The 16,328-nt window shown below is 37.9% G+C and overlaps 2 protein-coding genes across 2 annotated transcripts; one reads left to right on the top strand and one right to left on the bottom strand.

The window, feature by feature from the left end:
• Positions 1 to 290: 290 nt before the first annotated feature.
• Positions 291 to 4,401, bottom strand: LOC110063472 (bis(5'-adenosyl)-triphosphatase ENPP4-like). Its single transcript, XM_020770457.2, has one exon. The coding sequence runs from the start codon at positions 4,283 to 4,285 to the stop codon at positions 2,819 to 2,821; it is 1,467 nt and encodes a 488-aa protein (XP_020626116.2). The 5' UTR covers positions 4,286 to 4,401; the 3' UTR covers positions 291 to 2,818.
• Positions 4,402 to 4,428: 27 nt separating this feature from the next.
• LOC110063438 (nucleolar protein 58-like) lies at positions 4,429 to 15,723 on the top strand. The gene is made up of 17 exons (XM_089288076.1): positions 4,429 to 4,576; positions 4,709 to 4,785; positions 4,904 to 4,956; positions 6,170 to 6,294; positions 7,119 to 7,206; positions 7,935 to 7,983; positions 9,540 to 9,739; positions 10,899 to 10,999; positions 11,233 to 11,277; positions 11,389 to 11,515; positions 12,156 to 12,228; positions 12,617 to 12,707; positions 13,187 to 13,321; positions 13,818 to 13,879; positions 14,448 to 14,587; positions 14,962 to 15,068; positions 15,586 to 15,723. Exons 1-17 carry the CDS (start codon positions 4,532 to 4,534, stop codon positions 15,655 to 15,657), a joined length of 1,590 nt encoding a protein of 529 aa, XP_089144202.1. The 5' UTR covers positions 4,429 to 4,531; the 3' UTR covers positions 15,658 to 15,723.
• The last annotated feature ends 605 nt before the right edge of the window (positions 15,724 to 16,328 follow it).

Below are 16,328 nucleotides of genomic sequence, written 5' to 3'. Positions count from 1 at the left end.
TTTCAGCACAGAAGTCTTAATATTCTTAGGCAGAAATACCTCAATAAGATTTTGATTAAAGGTCTTTAAGGATCTTTAGATCCTGTGAGATCCAGAGAAGTTTTTCAGCACAGAAGTCTTGAGATTCTTAGACAGTAAATACCTCAATATGACTTCAAATAAAGATCTTTAAGAATCCTTGAAAGATCTTATCTCTAAGGATCTTTAGATGCTGAAAGATCCGGTGTCAAAGTTTCTCTGAACAAAACTCGCAAGATTCTTAGACAGTAATACCTGTTAATAAAACTATATACACTGTTGATGCTTTATTACTGCAAAACACTTCAATTTCTTATCCATCAAACAACTATTTATTATTCTATTTCCATGTATATTCAATCTCGATGTTCGGACGGGTCGATATTCTTTGTTCCTTTATCCTGCAACAAGTATTATTTATTCTAAATTATTTGATATTTATGTACAATATGAGTCTATTTCAATTTTTCCATGTTTTACTTCAAAACCTTGAGTAATATTTTGTAGTTAATTGTGCAGACAACAATAACTACCCTTAGATTGGAGTAGGAGCATGAGATTTATTATGATGGAGTACAAGTTTTCAAACTAAGAACCTATTCTTTTCATTCTCACATTTGACACCAATCTTATTCTGAAAGTCCTCTGTTCAATTGGTCAACAATGGCAAGAAGTGAAGTCTCCGGGGACATACCCCACCCTGTAACTAAATTGAAATTTGAAAGTCTTGTACTCAATCTTGTATTTGTACTGCAATCTGAAGGTCTGTGATATAAAACCTAATCAGGGGTGTAGCCAGCCATTTTTTCCATTTGAGCCCAAAATTTACAGTGTAAGTCGTATATCAAAATTTTGCCAACGTCCAAAACAAACACAACAGTCAACTAAATTTTCGTGTGCAAAACTATTTCAAAGATCTGCTTTGTTAATAACCTTTCAGCATTTTGTCATGTGTAAGACTGAAAGTCATTATTTTGTTTTTCAAAATAAAACGATATAATGGTGATTCGCTATTGAAAAGAAAGAAAAAGAAATTATGGCCTCTCGGCTACAAAAAAAATTGTTTACAGAAATTCCTGTTAAGCAGTGGGTTAAAGACTAGCTACACCCCTGCTAATCATGGTATAGAAAAAATGTAATTTACAGTCACACTTGCTATAGGATGTCACTTATACCAGGCTTCAGTTGTTTGAAGGCTGAATAACGCTATCCAATGGATAAATTGTTATCCAGTGGATAAGTGTTGACAAAACAAAACCATGCTATCCACTGGATAGTGATTTATTTATCTGGTGGAGAGCATTATCCACCTTTCGAGCAACCCCAGCCAGATGGTTGCTATAGGAAAACTATGGTATTAATAAAAATCATTTTGCACCTTTTACACAAATATCAAAAGCATTTCAATCAATACTTTACCTGGTAGTTACAAATAGACTTCCTGCAAGAATCTACCCCTCACGTATTGTGCATAAGAAAAACCCCAACTTGTGGTCCTCCATTCCATTGAAAACCAATATTAAAAACTTACAGAGCTGAGTGTCTGAATAAGCACTGGACATTGTGTTGTGCTCTTGGACAAGACACTTTACTCTCACAGTGCCTCTCCACCCAGGTGTATGAATGGGTAATGGTGAATTCAATGCTGGGGGATAATCCCACCATGAACTAGCATCGCATCCAGGGGTGCGAGTAATGTTCCCAGTCGCTGCTATTAGGCATGCCACTGAAACCAGAGATAAGTGCCAGTGTTTAAGGTTGTCAAATGTGGCCCACAAATAGTGAAATTGGCCAACTACTCTGACTAATTAAGCTCAGTTGCTTGAAGTAACAGTGCTTAGGAGAAGCAATGTTTGTGAATTACCATTATTACCATTTTAATTTTATCAATATTAAATGAAACTTTTGAAGGGAAGGTATCACAGCTTGGGGCATGTGCAAGCTACGATGTTAACCCATTGTTTATAAGACAATTGGAAGCATTTAGATGACTCTTGCGGGAAACTTGCCTTTGAAAATTTCTCAGTCAGTTGCAAAAAACATGACAATAAAGGTGAGTTTTCTCATTAGAGTTCCTTTGGCATGTTCCGACTCCATGTATAAAGTACAGATACATTTTTGTATCAACTACATGTACAACGTGTCCATTTTCAGTACTCGTAGACTAATTTTGTGAAAGCAGAATTAAAGCCTTTATACAGCCATATGGCCACTCGAAGGCTAGCAGAATGACTGATGCACAAATTTCAATGAAGATGTCAACGTACTTACACAAAAAAATGTTGAATTTAGCATTGAACATTGAATTTTGTTTTCTAGCCAGATGGTTTTACTCTGGACCGGACAGATGTGTTACCTTCTCACAGCTGTTGGTTTATCAACAATGGCATTGGGTGGACTAATTCATAACTTGCACATGTGCCAAACCATGAAACTATCCCTTTAAGGCTAGCGTATGTCCTTCAAAAACCATGGGATATGCAAACTTTTTGTCGAATCTGACAGGTCTCACAGTTTTTTTTTTAGTGGTTATGTGAGTCTCATAGTCTCAATATTTTCGGACAGTTGTCTCACAGTACCGATTTGTTTGATTCTTTTTTCATATAAATATAAGTGACATCTAACCGTCTTAGAACCTGAACATCTCAAGCTTGTATTTAAAACACTTAGAAGTAACTCTTGGTCTTGCAAATGAAGGGTTCAAAATGTCTCTGGCTCGCAAAGGAAAATGCTGGTTTCGCCTTCTCTCAAAGTCTTGCATTTACCATTCACCACCCCCTCCCCCCACCCCCGTTTAATCCTAAGCAACATTCTCATCGTCTGGGTCACCAAAAAGCAGAGGCACAGCACCATCCGTAGGCTGTCGTTGTCTATTTACATGCCGGCGATCCTTCCAAACCATTAGCACTGCATACATACAAACTGTAATAGCTATTGCTGAACCAATAACAACTGCAATAATTTCTCCAGTATTGAGCCAATGATGCATATCTGAGCTTGACGAAGGTGATACTTTAAGAAGATGGGCAATTCGGTCAAGTGATCCATTGTTTGGTAACGGTTCTATGTTTAGCAAATGGCAAATCAAGGGGTAGATGTCTACCATATCAATTGGACCAGACTTATAACCTTGTTTAAAAGCTGGGCCACGTGCTATAAAGAAAGGATGCATTGACGACGCAGATGGGATCCAACCATGCGCCCCTTTAGTGAACGTAACATGTTTGGAGACATCTTTATCATCACCTGAAATGCGTGCAATCCAACCCTCATCCATGATCACAATGATTTCAGGTATAAGATTGTTGTGTTTAAAATGAAGTTCATCTGGTAGCTCTTCTTTGCGGTAAACCTTTAGTTGAGGGTGTTTTTGTCCAGCCCTCCTAAGGCGATTATAAGTTTTTGTCACATTGATAGCATTTAAAAGAAAGTAAGCTCCCGCATTTACCCACATAGTATATTCACTACTAGAGGGAAGAAATTCTTCAACATTAATAACTGTGCTTGAATTAAAGGTTCCTGTTCCGTGATCTGCCGTGACAATTAAATTAACTTTGTCCAGTAAGTTGTCTTTGTCCAGTTGTTGCAATAAGTACCCTGTAATTTCATCATTCTTCCTGATTTCTTCCGTAACGTTAACTGAATCTGGCCCACAGCAATGACCAGCTTCGTCAGGAGAGTTAAAATACAACGTGACAAACGTCGGTGGATCAGGGTTCTTTAACCATGACATGATCAAATCAACACGCGATTTCCAAGGCATGGTATCATCAAACCGAGCTACAAAGGGTCTTTTAAATCTCAACCCACTTGGGGTGAAGGATGGTTTACAACCGTTGTAATCGACATCATAACCCGGCCAATAACACATGCCACTTTTTTGTCCCTGCTTTTCGGTGGTCACCCACAGAGGTTCAGCAAATTTGTTCCACCATTTTGGATCGTTCGTTCGCATGCTGAAGGTAGCGTCTGCAATTGGGTCGTACATCGAGTTTGATATAATTCCATGGCTCTCGGGGTAAAGCCCCGTCACAATTGTATAATGATTAGGAAATGTTACCGTTGGAAAAACGTTCCTTACATACTTGGCTCGCACCCCATCCTTCACGATGGAGTTGAAATGGTCCGTGTTCGTTCGATTCATGTCGAGATAGTCCCATCGAAAGCCATCAAACGAAACCAGGATTACGGTTTCTTTTCTCTTTGCATCGACGTGCAAAAAGGAGCAGGCGATTAAAGTGCCGAATAAAATCTCTTGAAGTACCATTTTGATCCAGAAAATAAATTTTAAAGGCGTGAAAACCGCAATCGAAAAGACAAAACAACTACACAAACTCACCTGTTTTTAGAAAATCTCCCACTGAGCATATTTACCATCTGCATGATCATGTGACTTGTTGGTGGTGGCCTAGTAACTAGTCCGCTGGTAAATTGTCTTCCACGTGCAATTTTATCAGGGCTGCTCATGTTTTTTGTTTAGTTTTGAGTGCAAAATTTTAACCTTTCATTAGCCATGTTGGTATTATTCGAAACGCCAGCAGGGTATGCAATTTTTAAGGTAAGTGTCTTGTCGTTTAGTAGTCAGAAAACCTTGATTTTGCTCGTTTTGAAGCCGTACATTCTCGTGTTCATAGGACTTGCTAGCATCGATCGTTTTGGAAATGTACATCTAAAGTTTGTATTTTTTTAGCTCCTAGATGAGAAGAAACTTCAGAAAATTGACAACCTTTATAAGGATTTTGAGACACCAGATGCTGCGAGTCAAGTGTAAGCCTTCGTGTCTGATGTTATTTGTGTTTGAGAAGCATTAGATTGTGTTACAGTAATTGTATGCATAATTATGAAAGGGCTTGCTTGTTATCTAAAAGTAATTTGTGTTTTACAGGGTTAAGCTAAAGCATTTTGAAAAGTTCAATGACACAACTGAGGCCTTAGCAGGTTAGTTACTCTTCATTTGTTCACTTTGTACAGTATGATTTTTTATTTTGCGCTTAAAACTTACATATAATCATTCAAACCAGTATGCTTACCATCTCCTGTAGCTTTTTAGCTTTCCACAATCCCCTGGGGTTACTCCCTTTCATGGGCTATAGAGATATGTACAGCTACAAAGGGTATGGTTTTGACCAATTTTGGTCTGAAATTGGGTATTTTTTTCACTCTGGCTTGGCATTGGGCATTTTTTTCTGTGGTCCTTCTCAAATGTTTGTGCAAATGGAACCCATTTCTGGTTAGTTGTGGTCATATATTAGAGGTGTGCACTAATTTCAGAGGTCCGAAATGGGGTATGGATTTTTGGCTCAGGTCTGAAATTGGGTATGAAAAATCACAGAGTTTGGTCTGATTTTCAAGGTTTGGACTGCACACCACCACCCAAAACTTTGACAAGTACCCCAGGGCTCGAAATTAACTTTTTCGTTTGGGAGCCAGCGGGCGACTAACGGAAAAATTTTGGTCGCCAGATCGTAAATTTTGGTCGCCAACTTATTTTATATATAACTTACACAAGAACACGATTTTATACATTACTTTGCATGTAAGAAAAGTCACAATTGAAGAGCAAAAACAATTAGAAACAACATGAGTAACACTTAGTTATAAAGCTACCGTTGTTCTCAGGTGTATATAACGATACATTATAAGGTATCATACATGAAGTACCTTTCCAGTTTCGGAAGAAGCCGCTGAAACAATATGGCACGCCGTGAACGCAGTATCGACGTGTCGAAATACATTCAATTTTTTCGATTATCTTGCAATATTCAGACATAATTTTACTGGGGACGGAAAGGTGAGCTGTATACTAGCTACCATATCCGATTGATTTCCTAATATAAAGATTTAAAAACAAAAGTTGTGTTGTGGTTTTCTTTAGTTATCGGACAAAATGTGAGTCACCAGCTGGTGACCAGTTCTGAAAACTTAGTCGCCAGTGCTCAATTTTTGGTCGCATTGGCGACCAGTGAGTTGCAATTTCGAGCCCTGTAGCCCTCCCCCTTGAGCCAGAATCCCACCTCCTGCAACCCATTCTACATGTATCCTCACTGGGCTGCCATACCTCTCACAAAATGAGCTCTATTGGTTGTTAGCAATTTGAAACAAAGGAATATGATAGAAATGATTCAGAGTCATTGTTTATTTTCATCCTCAGCTGCAACAGCTACAGTGGAAGGCAAAATGAGTAAGAGTCTTAAAAAGGTTTTAAAGAAAATTGTTGCCAAAGACATTCATCAAGAATTGGCTGTCGCTGATGCTAAGCTGGGAGGTGTCATAAAGGTGAGCATCCTTACATTAGCAATTATCTCAGGGTCTTCAGAAAGTTTTGCTGCAGGCCGTTTTTGTTTTAGAAGGTGGCTGATTTTGCCATCTTTTTCTAACAAATCAATTGAATAGCTCAGCAGAGTAACTGGCCGAGGCCATGAAGTAGACAGGGATTCTAGATGGTAGCTGACTACCTTAATTAGACAGCTCTGTAATCTCATTGGTCTTTGTTGTGAATTTACAGTTCATTACAAATAAGAACTTCCAGGACAAATCTGCAATATTGCAATATCGGCGATATACTTACATGTATATCAGTGTATTATGCCATACCATTAAGTTCCTAAGCTTGGTCAGTGCATAGAACTGCTGATTACTATCAAAATGGTAACCGACAGACTGCATACTCTTTGTCGGGCATGATATTTCTCCATACTGGGGCAGATCAAGGGGGTCTCAGTTAAAACCCCTAGATTGAAAAAAAAAAGAGAGACATTATAACATGCTCTGACTTGGCTTCAGAATGCTGGAAATCCCATTTCTGATGACCTCAATTTGAAAAATTTTACGGGGGAGGATCGCCTCAGATCCCCCACGGAGGATCCCCTTCAGCAGCCGATATCTTGAACCCCTTCTCTAAAACTCTGTATTCGCCCAGCTCTATGTAAAGGTATGGGAGACCTACAGACCGTGGCCTAATGTTTAGCATTTTAGACTTTCGATCTAGTGACAAAGGTTCAAGTGCTTGCCAGCTGGGTCACTTTGGTTTGGCCTGGGGCAAGACATTGAAGTTTCCTTTGAAATTTTAATACCCAATCTTTGTTTTGTTTGAAATTCAGGAGAAGCTTAGTTTGAACTGTGTGTCGAGCTCAGCAGTTCAGGAGCTCATGCGAGGTATTAGACTGCAGCTTAACAGCCTCATCACAGGTAATCAGCAAATAAATATGCTCTGTTGTGTAAGCAGGAATTCAATGTCTTAGCTGTTGTGTCAGCATTCATATTGCTGTGTAATTTAGGCCTAGGTTGTTCGAAAGGTCAATAACGCGATCCATCGGATAAATCTCTATCCAGTGGACAGTGTGGTTTGTTTTGTTAACTCTTCTCCACTGGATAGCGATTTGTCTGGAGGATAGTGCTATCCAGCATTCAAACAACGTTAACTGGGGCCAGATGCTTAGTGTTCACCCAAATTGTTGTCTGATTCAGCAGGTTTTCATACAGGGCTTGCATACACCTTGAAAGAAAGTTGTCACTTTTGGAAATCATAGTTCAAGGCCTTAAAAGTCCTTGAAAAGGGAATTTGTTTATAATTATTTTGTTGTTGATTCCTAATTAGTTTAGTTTAGTTTAATTTATTGAATTTGTCACAAAAATACAAGAACAAGTAAATTCAAATTGACAAATAAATAACTTGAAATAGGCCCATAAATAAATTCAAAGTAGTACGAGGCGTGACGAGGGAAAGAAACAGAACTAGCGTCCCAGTAATAATATTGCAATCTAACCCCCTTCTACACTCATTGCTGAATTAACAATAAATGAATTATTTCATATATATTTCATATATACTTCACATCAATAAAATTAATGATGCTATTAACCTATGTTGCCAGTGGATGACATCAAAGCTTCTATTTTGTCATCCTTCTTTGCAGGTCTCCCTAACAAAGAAATGAGTGCAATGGCTTTAGGATTAGCACACAGGTGGGTACATTTAGGTAATGTGTAGGTTATTCCTTGTGTTGTTGTTCCCCCAAACATAAGGAAAAAAAGATGGTATTAAAAATAATTATGATAATCATAGTTATGTGTAAGTTGTTTTTCATCATTGAATACTTAAGGAGAAGTTATACAACGCAATAGTCTTCTTCAGGACAAAGAACATTTTATCACACAACTATTGGACTTTGGAACAATTTAGACCCCTTTTTAAAATCAAGCTGTTCAGTTCAAGTTTTTAAATGTATCTTAAAGAATAAGCGTTTAGACAATTTTGTAAATACTCCCTAAACTTCATTTATTTTTAGTATTTTTCGCGACTACAAAGTTTAGATAATGTTGTAAATGTTTTTTTAAATTTGATTAATTTTGATTGTGTAGCTATTAGTAACTTAGTAATTTAAGTAATTGTTCCTGAAAAGCCCCATTGGGGAGGTAACAATAAAGTATGTATGTATGTATGTATGTATGTATGTATGTATGTATGTATGTATGTATGTGGCAAATGGTAAATGCGAGACTTTGCGAGACAGTGAGACAAGCATTTTTCTCTGCAAGCCCGAGACATTTTGACTTTTTAGATTGCAAGACCGAGACTTCAAAGTGTTTTAAGAGCGAGTGCGAGACGTTCAGACTCTTAAATTTAGTTGAGAGTTAGAATGAGCTTGTATAGCCTTTCAGCCAGCTTCTTCAAACTGGTTGGAACTGGAAATTCAATTATAACTCACTACGTTACGATATCCTAGAACAAAATAACTGTTTTTATGCCCCAAAACGGACGTTGCAGTAGGTTGTGTAACTTTTTGTGGAATTCAGACAATTTAGGAGAAGTTAGGATTAACTTTTTCTCGGAAATTTGTAAGTTACTTCATTGAAATTCAACATCAAGTGACGAGAGGAGGACATTCATAAAAACAGATAAACGAATGAATCGGAACTTCAAGATCCTTTGCCTTGCGAAAAATCAAGACTCCGAGACAGCTTTGAGTAAAAATCGAGACTGCGAGACGCACATAACGGTTAAAAAACAAGACTGTGAGACCCGTGAAATTTGACTAAAATTTTGCAAGACCCAGCGTTTTTGAAGGACCATTCGCCACCTCTTCATGTGTCTAAATGCCCAGTATTATTGTTCCAATGCTTAGCTATTTGTGGAAGGGGGAGGGGGGCAACCATCCCTCCTGTTTGGCCCTCCTACCACCAGTCACCCCATGTTCAATTTTCCATCAGTGATCAGCATGCAGTCTTTCACTGTGTTAACCATTAGTACATTGTCAAGCAGACAGGTGGTGAAAATAACTAAAAGAAAATCATTTGAAACTAGAGAATACTGTCTGGATGTACTAGTAGATTCTCAGAACTAACATGAAAGGAAAATGTACATGTAACACTACACATGTAACACATAACACATAACACATAGCACACATCACATATCATGGAACACATAACACATAATACATAACATATCACATGTAAGCCATGACATTCCGTAGGGAAAATTGTTGACTGGCAAAATGCATTTAATTATTTTTTTTCAGCTTGTCACGTTATAAACTCAAGTTCAGTCCTGATAAAGTGGATACCATGATTGTTCAGGCAATATCTTTACTTGATGACTTGGACAAAGAACTCAATAACTACATCATGCGCTGCCGTGAGTGGTATGGCTGGCATTTTCCTGAGCTGGGCAAGATAGTCACTGACAACTTAGCTTATGCCAAGACTGTCAAAACTATGGGTAGGAGAATCTCTTTGTCACTGAATTTGAAAACTGCTGGTTAGAAATTAGTAAGTAATTTGTTGTTGTCTTTACTTCAGAATGGTAAAATGCTGTAATAATCTGTTTGTGGAGGTTGTCAAACTTGTTATTCAAACAAGTAGCTGAATGGACTCTGAACATGCCACAGATACAGTGCAAGTGGTGCATGTGGGCTGTCTGTCTGCTAATTGAAATTAGTAGAATTGTACTAGTATACTAATGCAAATGCTGTGATCTGATTGGCTGAGCTACTCAGATACCATCAGCCATTAAAGTGCAGTGGCTGAAGGTGGTCGATATAATGGCAACATTTTCCGGTTTCTCTAATGTTTCGCAGAAGATTTTAGAAATATTAGGGGATAATTTAATTCTGTAGAACACTAAAGAAAGGAAACTGATCGACATGCAACTTAAGAGCATCAGAATTTCTCAATGAACCGATGAGGGTACATGCACAACTGCAAGTTTCAAAATACAATTCGTTCTGCAGGATTTTGCTAGAGTGTGAAGTTTAATACCATGTTGAGGAATGATTGTGAATCGCTCTTTGAGGGAAATTTAGTTAGAATTCTACTAAAACAATAAGATAATTCTCTCTCGATTTCTATATGAGGTGATAGATGATGAGAACAATCTCAAGCTCATAATCTAATTGTTAAGCAGTTCTTGTTCTTGTTTCAGTCATTAAAGAATATGTTGACCGATAAACAGTGAAGGTGCTGTATATCCAGCATCTTGTGAAGATTAACCAAAACTATTTATTTAGCTTTCCATCTGTACAGTGGAACCCCGTTGATCCAGTCACCAACGGGCCACAAAAAATTTGGCAGTATTAATGGGGTGGCCGTATTGAAGGGGTTCTGTAAATAAGAAAATGACTGACTGAACTTTTTTGGGCCAGAATAAAGTAGCCGTAATAACAAGGTGATCATATTAACGGGATGGTCATAAGGCAGGGTTCCACTGTACTTGAATTAGTTGGCAATGACTGAGAGAAATGAAAAAATATAATATTGAGCTGCATAATTTCTCCCTGGGATGCATCATTCTGATAATGGAGATAAGTGTTGCATAGGGTTGTGTGAAGGTATAGTGGACCATAATGATACCCATTCTGTCTCGTTGATGTAATTTTCAGGCACTCGTTTGAATGCTGAAAAAACTGATCTGTCAGCGATTCTACCTGAGGAAGTTGAAGAGGAAGTGAAAGCCGCTGCTGAGATTTCCATGGGAACTGAGGTATTTTGAAATTAAAACTGGAAAACTGTCAATTGTGCCGGTAACAGGGTGAAACAATTCCTTTTAGATACTGCATGCACGAGAACTTAGGGCTAATTTTGGTGGCACAAATTTGCCACATAGCATACAACGAGAAAATGGTATGCTTTGTTTCATGTAAATCTAACCTACAACTTCATAAACACTTATTGTTAGTCGTTAATGCTTGTCACTGTATTTTCTTGCCTTTTCAGATTTCTGAAGAAGACATAAATAACATCATCTATCTATGTGATCAGGTATTTATTCTACTGAACCTGATCCGTTTCTATTGTCTATTTCTCAGCTCTCATTATTGATTTTATTGCTTGTTTGAGAAGATATAATTATATGCTTTAAATTTATTTTAGGTGATTGAAATCACTGATTACCGTGCTCAGCTTTATGATTACCTCAAGAATCGTATGACAGCTATTGCTCCAAACTTGACTGTACTCGTCGGGGAACTTGTTGGAGCCAGACTCATTGCCCATGCAGGTTAACATTATTCTATAATGATAATTGATAGTTTAATGGTCAAGTCAACCACACTTTTCTATGGCCTGCTATCTAATGGTAACAAAAATGGTATCTTATGTTCAAAACTCTGGTGGATTTTTCTTCACCGCAAAATTTTGACATCATTTTGAAAGTTAAAAAAGCTGTAGAGGACAGAACAATTGTTGCTGAATTGTAATCTGCATGACATTGAAAATATTGGCCAATTTTATTATAGAATGAAAAAATTCTCTTCAAAAGAAAGTGCGCAGGATAGTTTTTTCTACCTAACTGGGATGAAAATTTAGCTCCAGTTGTCCTGTTAGCAATATTCAATGACAACTCTTCACTTTCCATTTATTGTGAAAGTGGAGGGGAATTTTCTTTGAAAGTTGCCTTGCATTGAGGTTATCTCATTTCATGGGTTTTACAGTTTCCAGTAGCTCTAGACTAATGAGCATGCAAGGACTCCCATTTCTTGTAAAATTTATTAGTGGGAGGCTGATTAGGCTCTGCATGTAGATTCTCTGTGCAGTATCAGGTCAATGACAAACAAAAATATTGAGAATAAAGACATTCATTAACTTTATCTGAGATATTAAACGCCTTGTAGCTTCAACTTGGATGTGTTCTATTACAGGGTCACTTCTAAACTTGGCCAAGCATCCTTCATCTACAGTTCAGATATTGGGAGCAGAAAAGGCATTATTCAGGTTGGAAAGGAATCATATGCCTTGATTGATTTCTGTTCTGTTTTGTGTTTTCAGTGAACTACTCAGCCTAGCCTTTGTAGGAAGCATTCTGGTACAAAGGAAGAGCTCTTTCCACATTCTGATCTAGTCTAGCTTCAATTTTTGCATGGCAGGGAAGTGGAGAAAGCTCTTCCTTCATTTTTGAACACTTGCTTCACAGCCTATATTTGATTCACTTTGATTAAGCGTGGCTTGTCTTGAACGTCTTCTTGAACTAAAGGTGTGATTCTACATTATACATTATTGCATGATTCAGAAACTCACTTCAGTCAATGCTGGTAAATATATTCCTGTAAAAAGCTACATTTTGTTTCAGTGTTAATTGCCTTATTGTTTATTGTGTTAACAGGGCACTCAAGACAAAACATGATACTCCCAAGTATGGTCTGATCTTCCATGCATCTCTTGTGGGCCAAACAACACCAAAGCACAAGGGAAAGGTCCGTAAATCAAGACTTACAACATAACAAAATACATGCTACGTGTAGTTATGCAATGCTTTCGAGTTGTCTACCGTCAAATAATTCTCACAAGACAAGTCACTTGTATTTTCTCTAGGCAAGTGTGTATACTAAGAAAACACAAGTGACAAGTGGGATATTCTATGGTATCCCATGAGAGGGTATTGCATAACTATTTTATACCATGCCGCAGAAAATACAATGGCCAACACAGTTAATGCCACATACATATTGCACGTGATGGGCAGGTTGGATGTAATACTGTCAAATATACAACAACTTTCCTGTATTCTGATTGGCTGTATTTTCTATGGCATGGTGTAAAATAAATTATTTTATCATTGTATTATGATTTGAATTTCAATTTGACATTGCTCTTGTCTGTTGCACTGAGCATTTTGGTGTAATTTTTGCTGCCTGATTTTTGTCGCTCTCCTCCTTTTAATTGTTGTTGACAGATCTCCAGAATGCTGGCGGCCAAAACAGCCCTTGCAGCAAGAGTAGATGCCTTGGGTGAAGACAGTGGAACAGCTATGGGCATTGAAAACAGAGCCAAGCTTGAAATGAGGTTGAAATCCTTAGAAGAGAATCAGGTATGTAAGAAACCCAATCACCAATGGTTATCTATTTTCCTGCCCATGGCACAAGTGACATTTTGATGTGGTTTGCATCACACCTGTGACATTAGTTCATATAGTGTGATCATCCGGTTGAGGGTACATGTAGTTCTGAAAAGAACTGTTGTTGGTGACTGACGTTTCGACAACCTGAGCAGAAGTCATCTTCAGAGTCAAGTGAATAATGTTTGTCAGTCGATGATGTCATAAGGCAAACTTTAAACTTTACTATGACACCTGTGACATGTTTTCCCTCAGTTGATGTACCTGCCATGTGTTACCTTGCTAAGCACAGGCTGCATGTTTCTGCTTGAAGCTTTGATTAGCTGATGGCATAATTTTCGCTTGTTGTGATTGGCCACATTTGCAATCATTAAATAGTCTGCGTGACTGGGTATGTCATGCAGCCTGTCTTTAGAAAGAGGCTGTAACAGATTAAAACGAGTGTAAGTTAGAATTTTTATATTTGCAGCTAAGAAGAATCAGTGGAACTGGCAAGACCAAAGCCCGAGTGGACAAGTACGAAAACAAGAGGTATGAAGACAAACAGTCACAACCTATTTCACTTCCTTGTGCTTTGACTTGTACAAGCAGCACTAGAAACCCCTTTTCAGCTCTTGAAATGTAGAAAACATGAGCCGCAGGCAAGTGTTTTCTACATTTCTCGAGTGTTCTCAAATTCCCAGAGTGTTTTATCACAGTATAATACACGGCTTAGGCTTCTTCATTTGCTTGATGATATAGAGGTAACGTGGCGAAAAACAATAAAGCACGCCTTTTCTATGTTTTGTACTCTGATAAAACATGAGTTTTTTACCAATGAGAGCGTGCGCGGGGTCCTATCTATTTTATAATGGATACTAAAAACCAGTCAGCCATAATTATGTTTCTTCGAGAAAGTCAGTTGAGTATTCTATCACTCTGAAATCTTCACTGTCAGATCGTAGACCCTCTCTTGATCATTCAACAAAATTATGAATCTTGATTATAAGCTTGCAAATAGAGATGTCATTTTAATCATTCTTCTGACAAGTGTCCCCAAAAAATTGTCAGCAGAGAATTTTTTCACTTATTTTATCTCGTTTTCTTTTTTGTACAACAGCGTGGTGATGTCGTACAACCCTGCTACTGACTCAACAATTGCCACACCCGGAAAGAAGAGAAAGAGATCAGAGGAAAATGGAGAGGTGGCACCAGGCCACAGCGTCCCAGTTACACCGAGCACGCTTACCACCGAGGAAGGTCTGTGAGTAGGGAAGAATTTAGAGCATAAGTAGAATATAGAGCTTAAATTTGAAAAAAAATGGAGTTGACTATGATCACGTTGAGTTTATAATTGGAGAAATAAAGTTGACTGCGAAAGTCCCTTTTTCTCTTGAGTAATTTTGAATATAGAGATTAGATTTGAAAAAAAAAAAAAAAATGTAGTGGAGTTGACTATGATCAGGTTAAGTTTATAATTGGAGAAATAAAGTTAACTGTGAAAGTGTCTTTTGCTCTCAAGTAATCTTGTGGTGATGCGTGAACCAATACAAAGCAAGCGCCGAGAAGGTCTTGCTAGTTTTTATCTTAACTTATCCTTCTTAACATTTTGAGTTGTTGCTTCCGTTGTTTAGATGATGCAGAAACGCCAGCAAAGAAAACAAAGAAAGAAAAGAAGAAAAAGAAGAAGGAAGAGGAAGTTCGACAATCTGATGACAAAGAAATGGACACCTCAGCTGCGGTGAGAAATAGACCTTTTGACGGTTTTCAATGCTTTCTGTTTAAAGGAAAGCCTAGTTCCTAGGCCTCAATATTCGCCTTGGTCGATCATTTTCGGGTCACGTGGTCCGAGGCGACAAGTCTGTTCCCGACCGTTTGGACCCTGAAGCCCTGGGAAAATGCTACACAGGGACTAGGCAATACAGTAATGTATTGCACGGAGCTCTACAGCCCCACCTAAAATTATTGTAACGGTTAATGGCAAAACGCACGTGAAGAATAATAAAAAGGTCTTTGTTGCATTAAACTAATACATAAACTGATAAAAATTTATAGCAAAATGTTGTTTAGCCACCTCTTTCCCTCATACCGTTGAAACCCTAGTGTCATTATACTGCGGATCCACAGCTACTTTGACAATGTTATGGCGAAATTCATGTTCAATAACTGGACAGACGCATGAAAAACAGACGTCAATTTGTTAAGAGCTAAGTATTTCCAATTAAAGTTATTAAACTTGTAATTTTGTTTCCCCACAGACGCCAAAGAGTGAAGAAAAGAAGAAAAAGAAGAAGAAGAAGAAAGTAAAGAAGGAAGAAGACTCAGATTAACTTAACACGGATGAACTTTGTTTTATTTGTTTTACAATAAATTTACACACTTGATTCTCTTAAAAATTTTTACTACCTAGCACCCAAGACAAAACTCATTGCTTTTTGTTTTTCTTCGACATCTGGAAAAAAAGGTCTTTTGTGCTTATATAGATAATCAAGTTACTGTGTTCTGACTACCTTTTTCTTGTTTCCTGAAACCTGTATCCTGTTTTCTTTCCCCCGATTACAACGAAGGGAAAAGAAAATTACGTGAAAAAGAGGGGAAAAGATTTTGAGGGACAAAGAACTGGTAAGAGAAAAGAAACTGCCGAGAGGGAAGGAACTGATAGTGAGAAAAGCTTACGGTGACACCTTTTTTCTTCCTTCCTAACCTCGAGATCCAAATCTCGAATAGGATTAGTCTGCTCCGACTGCTCTCAGGCTGTCATTACATACTTCTTTCAGCCGCGAGAGGTCCATATCGCGAAAAGCTTTGTCAAAGGGCAAAATTATTCCGGCTCGATTCAGCCCGACAAAGCCGCCAAATAACTTTTTTTTATTTTTTCTGATAATAAAACTGCCGAAATTGATGGCGAAAAGTTTGAAATCGCGAAAATACGCAGTTGACAATATGGCAAGATCGAGGTTTGAGGTTTTCCCGTAATGACCGAACGTTCGAGGTTAATAAG

Source organism: Orbicella faveolata, unplaced genomic scaffold, assembly GCF_042242905.1.
Source record: "Orbicella faveolata isolate gen_17 unplaced genomic scaffold, um_ofav_v1 contig_15, whole genome shotgun sequence".
Lineage (NCBI taxonomy): Eukaryota > Metazoa > Cnidaria > Anthozoa > Scleractinia > Merulinidae > Orbicella > Orbicella faveolata.
Note: the sequence above shows the minus strand (reverse complement) of the source record. Positions and strands in the feature narration are given on the sequence as shown.